Below are 10,298 nucleotides of genomic sequence, written 5' to 3'. Positions count from 1 at the left end.
TGTGTGTCTTAGCGGTCATTTTGCATCTGGTAATGGTCGTTCTGCATCTCTCTGTGGTACTTTGCATCTCTTTATTGTCATTTTTTGTCTCTTTATAATCATTTTGCGTCCCTTTATGATCACTTTGCATCACTCTGGTAATTTTGTGTCTCTTTGTGGTTGTGTTGTGTCCTTTTGGGCCCCTCACCTCTCAGGCCCTGGGCCTGTGTCTGGAGGGCCTTTTCAATAATCCATCAATGGTCTCTGGTGGAAGATGCAACATGGTGAGGATTTTTGCTGTTACTTCGAAGTAAATGTCAAGTTTTTGGCCATCATAGAGACCTAGTGGTCAAAGACCCCTACCATGTAACAGCAGTGTCTCTGGTTCAAACCTGGCTGGGGACCTTCGCAGCATGTCATTCACCTCTGTCTTTGGCCTCACATTCCTCTTTAGATTCTCTCCTGTACATTAACAAATAAAAGCAAACATTCCTGAAACATAGTCTAAAGTCTGAAGTTTATCCTCAGGTCCATGCTGGTTGAAAAAGCCCGAGTAGCTAAAATCAAGAGGATGGAGGTGGAAATTGTAGTGGCCCTCGGGGAAAGGTTAAGGGTTCATCTTCTGACTGACAAAACATGTTGCTGCTCCTGTGCCATGCAGGCACATAATTTGTGTTTTCATTCCTGCAGGTTGGATTCAGACCATTATTAACTCTGGACTGGAACAAGCAGCTGTGTGAGGCTGCACTTTCACACAGCGGTGCTTTGGGCTAAATGCTGACGTTAGCTTGCTAACATGCTCACAGTGCTGCTGCTGCTCAGCAGATTAAACATTTACCATTTTAGTTTAGCATGTTAGGATGCTAACATTTGCTAATTTGCATGAAAAAGAAAGTGTCAGTCATTTTGCTGCTATTTGGTCATAAACCACAGCATTCACTGTCCCAGGTAAGGCAAGGCAAGTATATCTATATAACATCATTCAGACACAAGGCCATTCAAAGTGCTTTACAGAGGCATGTAAATACATTAAAAATAGAACGTGAACATGAAGAATAAAGACAAATTTGAATAAATAAAATTCAATTATAAAATAATTGAATAAGTAATTTTAAAAGAAATGCTGCAGTGATAAAAAGCTTTAAAAACAGCAAATGATGGGATTTATTGGTAAGCTGCAGCAAATAGTAATGTTTTGAGCCCTGATTTAAAAGAGCTGAGCAGATCTCAGGTGCTGGGGAAGCTTGTTCCACAGGGGGGAAGCTGCTTCACCATACTTGGTTCTGATTCTGGGAACACTAAGTAAATGTGCCCCAGATGACCTGGGGGGTCTGGATTCTATATATCGTACAAATAGATTGGAGATGTATTTGGCCCCAAGACCATTTACTGCTTTATAGACAAGTAGTAAGATTTAAAAATCTATCCTTTGACACACAGGAAGCCAGTGCAGTGATTTAAGGACCGGAGTGATGTGCTCCACTTTCTTGGGGTTAGTGAGGACTCTGGCAGCAGCATTCTGGATGAGCTGCAGCTGATTTTTTACTAAGTCAGGAGGATCATGAATATCTCCGGAAAGTTTTGTGCCAAACCATCTAGTAGATGTTGCAATATTTCACAAGATAAGTGAAAACTTTGGCCTGCTGGTGGGGCTAGATGAAAAGCTGGGGGATTACAGAGTCATTAGCATTCACAATTTTTTCAACATTAAGGTCCATACAAAATATCATGGCAATTAACCCAATAACTTAATCAGCATTGGCATGAGCATAATAATCAAATATGTACATATGTACTCCTTTGAATCAAAATCTGTCCTGATTGTTTTTAGGTTATTGGTGTCACATAGACAGCTTGAACGGTGCTGAAACTGTTATCAATCCAAAAACATCATATCAGAGGAGGACAATATCGACCAATCCTTATCCCCTATTACAGTAAACAAAAGGCAAGCATTATGCGGCCAGCATACACACACCCTGCTGACCACCCTTACCAGCTGCTCCAGACATAACATTGTCTGTTTTACCCTGTAAAAATGCAATATCACAGATTTTGCCTTCGGGTGCCTTGTGACAGACAGTGAAAATATCATCTTTGCTCTCTGGTGTTTGAATAAATGTCGGGTCAAGCGGGCACACAGTCAACATCGTGTCATTTTATGACCTGCTCACGTGTATCCCTTCCCAACCCCAGCAGCCACTTTACCCTGCCCTCCATTCTACAAGATAACTTCCCGTAGCTTATTACTTTCCCTCTGCCATCCACTAAATCTCTGACATGTTTATTACAAAGCCAAGTTTTGTTGATTCCATGCAAGGGAATAAAATGGCTTTTGATTGTATACCTTCTCCTTCCTCAAAACACTCACAACTCAACGCCCAATAAATGACTTTGCTGATATGATACGGGAGTATTTGTGTTTGGGTTACTAAATAACCAAGTCAGTTAGGCAGCTGTTACTGCGGAGACAAGCTATTGCTAATAGCCCAGAGCCGTGAGTCATTACCATAAAATAAAATGAGTAATCAAATAAAAAACTCCAACAAACATGCTTCAAGTTATCTTAATGAGCAGGAGCCTCTTCCTGGTGGATCTACATTTGTTATTTTTATTTTTATTTCCTGAGTGAAATAGGGAATAAATGCAGACTAGAAGAAAAGTTTTTTTGCTTAATGGTGATATCGCCCTGTAAGACCAAACATTTTTGTCATTATAAGACACTTTGCTCTTGTTTTCAAAATACACATGCGTGCATTGAGAAGTTACAACACTGTGGGAATAACCTGATGAGTGCTGATGTGTCATACTGACCGGCAACACTGTGGCAGTAAGGAAGAGGCTATTCACACTGAGTGCCCTAGTGGGAAGATAGCCCTGTCTCGCCACCTGTTACCTTATCACCGGCTGAATGGAAATGAATCCTTTATATGCATTGTGCAGCGTGAGCATACTGGCTGATGAGCAAGCTATGTAGCTTGTGTGTCTTATGTGTTAAATGTCCAGCACAGTGGTGTTTGTGCACATCGGCTCTCTTGGCCAGTTTGCCTTGAGTCATTTGGTGGGTCGGGGTGGGGTGGATGGGTGGGGGGGATTATTATTCAGCTCTTTACAATGAAATAAATGAGAGTAAACCCTCTGAACCATACATCACAGATGTGATGTACTGCTAACTGCCGTTTGTTTATTGTGCTGGAGGTAAGAGGGTATTTGCATTATGTATGTGTTTTTGTGATGGTGGGGAGACGGTGAGGACAGGTAGACAGAGGTGAGGGACGAAAGGAGAAAGATATCAACATAGAAGGAGACGGGGGGGGGGGGGGGGGGGGGGGGGGGGGGGGGGGGGGGGGGGGAATGTGTATTTCTTTCCTTGAAGTCTTAAGGTGTCTTCCTCCCCCTCCCCTCCTCCCCGCCTTCAGACACTACCTCAAGGCCGAGTCACCGTCTGAGCCTATTTGCATAAAGTGCTAAAAAGGGAGCTGACAGAGCAGAGCAGGTGATACCGGCCAACGGACGTTGAGGAAGGAGGACCTAGAGCTGACATTGACACAGCTAGCTATTGCTCAGCCTCTGAGCACACACCCACCCACATACACACACACACCTGTGGCTCCGGCAGATTACTCAAACCAGTGCAGGGGAGGACCTCAGCCTGGATACAGGCACAATTGAAACCCCCAAACTCCCTGCTGGGATCTCAGAGGTCAGTCGACTTTGACTACAGAAAAATGCATTTTTGAGTGCAAAGGGAGTGAGCTGAGCCCAGTCCAGAGAGATAAAGAGAGGATCATCTGACATCTTCTTCAGTTAACAGGTAAACTGAACCTTTGCTCTGAATCTTGCCTGGAGCCTTTGTTCTCTTTACACCAGTTTGTGCCTTGTTGTTGTTACAGTGCAAGACTTTAAAACTGTTTCACTACAACTGCTTTTTTTATTTAAGAATTTTCTTTTAAGTGAAGACTGTGAATATAACCTGACTCTTGAATAACTACAGCACTGTGAGTTCAGACATTCCTCTTCAGTCAAATACCAATAGATAACAAAGAATACCAACTCCAGACTGTTGGATTCATCTGTAAAAAATTAGCTTATGTCACAAACTTTATTCAGTTTCAAAGAAACATCCGTCCATTGTGAGGTGGATAACTGCACCGTGCTAGCAGCTGCACCAGCCGGTAGTCACATTTCAGTTGTGTATTCAGTTTCCTGCATTGTCTGCTGTATTTACACATGTGCTTTTCTCTGCATGCTCAGGTCTGTTTTTGCCCCAGCCAGCCTCATGTTCAGTTAAACAGGCCAACCCCTACTGCCCCCCCCACCCCTGCCCTACCTGTTCTCGCAAACCGAGAGCAGGAAAGGCAGCATTGTGGATGATGGTTGAGCCGGACATATGGCTGCAGACATGCAAAGTTGAGCCACAAAGACACAAAGGCGCTGAGGAAAGAAAAATACAGTATTTTATATATGAGGCTTGAAAAAACAAACTCAAATTTGACTAACAAATCAGGTCTCGAGACCAATAAGCTGTGATTTGTATACCAATGGGTCAGTAGAACAGACAAAAAAAGAACTCGCGCCTCTGCTAGCAATGAGGGACCATAGAGTTAAGTGCAAAGCAAAACATTGTACTGTACTGTGAGAGAAGAAAGACACCTCCCGCATTTTGGAAGTCATTTTGGGTTCAGCAGCAACTTAGTCTGAGTTAATAATTGAGTGAGCTGTACAGTAAGTGGCCCCTCAGTTTGGGACACAAAACGCTATGGACCGTATTTTCTCCACATGGGCACCCTAAAAATCCACACCCTTACGTTTTTTAGCTAAACAGTAGCCACACGTCAGAAGCTACTGGTCATACCAGACCAAATAAGCCCGTAGCAGCAAAACTGCTTAGTGTATTGATTTGAGCAGGTTGTGTTTAGTTGCTTATTAATTCAACTTTCCATTTGTAAAAGGAAGGATGAGTTATTCCTTCCTTCAAACTTACATAGTCTTATGTAAGAAGACTAAGAAACCTGAGCAATGACCAGATCCTGTTTACACCACAACAACTATCTCCTATCCTATCTCCGTCCTATCAGTTTCTTCACTGCAGTCATACTTTATATTTGTTTGTCTGCTGGAGGGTCAGATCATGATGTAAACACTACATTTTTGCATTTGCAAATCAGACCAGAAGAAGCTTAGACAGAGAGCTGTGATATGTTTAAGCCCCTGTTGCCTGAGGGTTTAGAAAAACTGTTTCTCCTTGTGAAGACCTTGAGCTTGAAAACCCCTGAATTATGTGAAACATATACTGATTAACCTAATAGTAAGCATTATGGGTGTGACTGATCATCTGTGTAAATACCAGCCTTGCCAATACTTTGAATATGCTAATAGTAAAAATGACATAGGAGTAGAGAACCAAAGGCAAAGTTAGCCCCTGGCTGTCTATTCAAATACAAATGACTTGGTCTGAACAAAGTAATCACCTTGTTCTCAAGTAAGGTGAAAAAGCAAGTTTGATTCCAGTTGTTAGAAGAGACAATTAAGACAAATGGTCATAGCTTGCTCTGTTTATCTTATTCCAGTTATTTATTGATTGTGCTTCTGTCTAGTCACGACTGAAAGCTGCATCTAGCTCACTTCAGAAGCCTCACTTGAAAACAAGAGGCAACTGTGCAAATATTTGAATGTTTGAAAGACTTAGTTGAATTTTTTAGTTACCTGCACAGTCACTGGATGCAGGCAATTTCTTGATCGTGATTGGTGAGGTGGGGTCAATAAAAGCAGCCTGTCATGGTGAGTTAAATTTTATCTGAATACACGTTTGCACAGGAGGTTTCAGCAAATGACCACACCCAGTGATAGAATTTCCATTTGAGCAATAGGGAAATTGAGTCATGATCACTGGGTAGGGGGGAGGCTTTAAACTGATAAGACAAGTGTAATAATACACAAACTTCTGTCCTCATCCCTTTAAAGCATGTTTGAGTTCAGTGGAGACACAGAGAAAGAGAGTTGGTGGTGCAGGAATTTCAAGGGTAGATGGAGTGATTAAACGGGGAACAAGCAGGGACTTTGTGTAGATGATAGCACTGGGGCAGGCCCAGGCCCGAGGGCACAGAGAGAACACCTGTGCTCTGACCATCCGTCATCCCCAACACACAAACGCACACAGTCTTCTTCACATTAGTGCCCTTTAATACCCGACCCACAACACCAGCAGGCAGGTTGTTAAGATGTAATATTTTCATCATCCCCAAAAATATGAGACAAGGAGACCAGACTGAGAGGAGAGCAGCAATTTGGTCCTCAAACCCCAGAGTCCTGCAGACTTTATACTCTCCAGACCTGGTCTAGGTGACCAACGGTGACCCAAAACCTGGTCTATTAGCTTTTTACAGCTGCTGTACTGTGCTCTCTGAACACACATGCTCAGAAAGTCACATTTACAAAGCTGCCTGTGTTTATCTCTGTCAGGTAGGGCCACATGCTACGCTGCTTGATGCAAGCAGGACCCATGGACTCCTTGTAGCAGCTGGTGTATGTTTACACTGCACTGGCTTCCAGTAGGCCTTTACACAAATTGTGCAGAAAAATTTAAAAGGCTCATGTCTTGAATTCCTGTAAAGAGCATAAGCTAACTGTTGCATGTAAACTCCATAAGATAACACTGCTGGGCTCTATGGATAAACTATTTGGGATATTCTGGTATTATCTTGACTACATAATCTGCATTGTGTTTTATCAGTTTTGCGTAATATCAGGGTCAATTTGTGTGATGTTGTTAGCAGGTCTACAGATCAACTGTGTTGTCAGCAGCCACCAGTTAGCCACTGCCACGCTGCTACGCGAATACAAACATGTCAAAGTGGTAGACGCTCATCTTTTCAGTCATTGTGCATTTTCATGTAAATGCACAAACATGAAAAACATGGTGTGTGCAGCCAGGGGTTCAAGGGTTAAAAGCCATCTGCTGCAGTGATCACCAATAGCTTAAAACAGCTAGCATGGGCTGAACTTTTTTGTATAAATGTACCTACGTTTGCTTGCTTTATCACTGGCTAAAAAACATAGAATCTGTATTGTCACTACTTACATTGATATCAAGATCTTTGAAAGTAAAGAATTTAAGGCCGAGACAGCAGCAGCAATACACAATGTGCCTTTCATCATCGCTCACACGTCATACCCTGAGGACCATTAGGTTTGCACTCACTGACTCCATGCCCCGGTCTTGAGCAAGCAGAATACATTCACTGTTATCATGCTTCTAATTTACAGCAGCTTGATAATTATTAATGTGCTTGATGGGAAAATCATCGAATCAATTTTGCAGTGACGCTCAGCAAATTATGACATTCTGGGTTTAATAGCATGTTAAGGTCTTACAACAGCAAACTCTACCAGCAGGGGTTCTTATTCTTAGTCAGTAGAAATAAATAATCTTAATAATTTATGTTGGAATTAACGGTCTCAGCTCGGCTTGTGGGCTATTCTTTTTCAGGGCCTGAGTCAGTGATTAAAATGTTCCCTCCCTGAAGAACACTGTGTCCATCCAAACAAAAACGCTCACGCTGTAACTGCAGAACTGCCCACACAACGTATGGGGGTGGACATTGTCCTTTCCATTCATTTGCTGGCTGTTACTTAACAGAGATATTTGTTTTTGCTTCTTCTTCTTGCTTTTCGTAAATATTACTCAACACACTCAACCCATTTTGCATCTCATGAATGGTAACTCACTGAGAGGCCAAAATCCTGTCTGCTTTGTAATATTATGTGTGCTGTTTATGAGGGTAAAAATAGTTCAAAGTTCAACATTCAGCTGGGCATCACTGATTGACTGAAATCCTGTCAACTTGTTGGGATTATGGTCGTACATGACTGAAAAAATAGTTTGCACTTGCTTGCACAGTTTTCACGATACCAGCATCAAGATACCATATGAAATATGAAAACTAATCTCTATCCTTCATCCATTGTCTTACAGGCCAAGGGAGGAAAAGACCAGAGAGTCCAAAGGAGACTGGACAAAAGAGAGGGAAGGCTCTTTTCTGAAGATGGAACAGTCTCTGCAAGTTTGGCACACACAGGTTGGCCCCCAAGACGCGGCTGGAGAGCCGCAAAAGAAGGTGTCAGTCGTCGGCCAGCCAGAGTGCTCCATCTGCTGCTACAGTTACGACAACGTCTTCAAAACACCCAAGGTGCTGGAGTGCACCCACACCTTCTGCCTGGAGTGCCTCTCCCGCCTCATGGTAGTCTCACAGGATGACGGTAACAGAACACGCCTCTCCTGCCCCTTCTGCCGCCACCTCACTACGCTTCCTGAGGAGGGACCTCCGGCCTTGGCCACTAGCCGTGAGGTGTTGTGCAAGCTTCCCAACCACCAGCAGCAGGTGGAGTCAGTTTATCTGGATGGGGAGAAGCTGTGCTACCAAAGCTCAACGCACAATGCAGACTTGGGCAATCCTGACAGTCCCACAGCCTTCTGCATCTGCATTGACATTGGGGCCAGCAAGACGGTGGCCCCTCCGATCCAGGCACAGCCCCAGAATTACGGCATGCTGGGCCGGCTAGCAGACTGGAAGAGGATGGTGCTCTTCTTTTTGCTCATGGTGCTGCTTATTGTCATCGTGTTGTGGCCACTGCAGTGTGTGTTCATCCCTCAAAAAATGCGCTGTACGCGAGATCCCCTCACCCCCACTACTCCCACTACTACTTTTTCAACCCAGTCACCAGGCCTCCTCCTCTGAGTAAACCTCTTGACTTACTGCACTTCACTGTAACTGTACATAATATTGTATATGACACTAATATTTTAAATATTTGACACTGAACATTTGCAGCATAATTACACCTTTGATAAGTGCACTTGATTATTACTACACACAACTGTCGACACCTCATGCTTTTAACTTTCAGCAGAACTACAGACGTTAAAGCCACGATGTGTTTTTTTTTTTAGATGTCTCACTTTACTAAAAAAAACAGACACTGCCGACACCGACCCCACCAGGGGACACAGAGATGAAATAGCTCAAAGCAGCAAAGACTGTACCAATTTCTATTGGACATTTGTATCATTATATCACATACTTTCAGGATAATTATTTTGTATATTTAAATTGTAAGTAAAATTCTACACATTGCAGCTTCAACTCTACAAAGCTGGAATTTATCCTTCTCTACTCTCCTTCTCTACATTATCAGTACTTTATTACTTAACTAAAGTAAACTGCAAATATCTGCTTGGCTGAAGAACAACAAATAGTCAAGTTTATCGTAGAAAGTCTGTCACAAAAGCGAATGAATGTGATCTCAATGTGCCAACTGACAACTTTATATATTGTACAGATGATCTGTGTGTTTTGATACAACTTTGTTTACAGAACTGTAATAAAAAAAGGTATTCAGTCTGATCATGTTTCTGGCAGATAACAAAACCTTTGTGCATGATATCGTCACTGATAGCGGTTCATCATGATCATTAACTTTTTTTTCTCTCCTCTTAAAAACTAAATTTACTGCAGCATCAGTAGGAGGTTTAATCTGCCTGAACAGCGAGTGTCGTAAATTCCCATCGAACAACACACACAGCCCCTGACGTGCTTGAATGCAAATTAAAAGGAAGTGTTAGTTTCAGGGTCAAGTTCAGCCATTCACTGAGCGCTGTTTGTCATTTCCTCCTTATCTAAACCCTAAACCCTTGATTATAAAATCAAAGTCTTGACAGGAAGTTACTTTTATTTATTCCTGGCTTAGGTGTGTCAGATAAAGGAAAAAGTTAGTCTGCGGGGTTTTCCGAGCAGCTCACTTGTGACGTGGTTGATAAGACAGTTACATTAAATCCCGACATTTGCTTAGAAGCGGCCATAATAAAAGTGGAACTTCCTGGAGCTCCATTTAAACTTGTAGTAAACAAAGTTAACCGTTAATTCTAGAGTGAAACCAAAAAACGCTTAGTAATTGCTTCAAAATGGCTTCCCCTAGATAAATAAATAAAGGTAAAAAGGAAGACAATAATAAATATTGTTTGTAAAAAATATTAGTAATAGCTTCTTGTTAGTTGGCATTTTGGTCTAGAGTATTTAAACGAAACCTTTCAAGGAAGAAGCCTGCTATGAATTTTTTCAGTGTGTTCTTTGTACTTCTCTTCATTAGAGCAGAATAAACAGCCTATTTTCTTGTGGATAGGAGCTACTTAGAACTGTTTTATTCAACCGTTAATGCAGAGAGCAGATAAAATGCTGAAAATAACAGTAAAACAACACTAATTTCAAACTCATCATTCCTGATTTTTCCCTATTTTTACTTTCTTGTGAGTTAGAAGGCAC

The 10,298-nt window shown here is 42.2% G+C and overlaps 1 protein-coding gene across 1 annotated transcript; it reads left to right on the top strand.

The window, feature by feature from the left end:
* Nucleotides 1–3,477: 3,477 nt before the first annotated feature.
* LOC139620160 (RING finger protein 223) lies at nucleotides 3,478–9,383 on the top strand. The gene is made up of 2 exons (XM_071475415.1): nucleotides 3,478–3,793; nucleotides 7,955–9,383. Exon 2 carries the CDS (start codon nucleotides 8,025–8,027, stop codon nucleotides 8,715–8,717), a length of 693 nt encoding a protein of 230 aa, XP_071331516.1. The 5' UTR covers nucleotides 3,478–3,793; nucleotides 7,955–8,024; the 3' UTR covers nucleotides 8,718–9,383.
* Nucleotides 9,384–10,298: the final 915 nt, after the last annotated feature.

Source organism: Trachinotus anak, unplaced genomic scaffold (assembly GCF_046630095.1).
Source record: "Trachinotus anak isolate AG129_WGS33_773 ecotype Australia unplaced genomic scaffold, CSIRO_AGI_Tana_v1 ptg000004l, whole genome shotgun sequence".
Taxonomy (NCBI): Eukaryota; Metazoa; Chordata; class Actinopteri; order Carangiformes; family Carangidae; genus Trachinotus; species Trachinotus anak.
The sequence above is the reverse complement of the archived record's forward strand: the minus strand, read 5'-3'. Positions and strand labels throughout refer to the sequence as shown.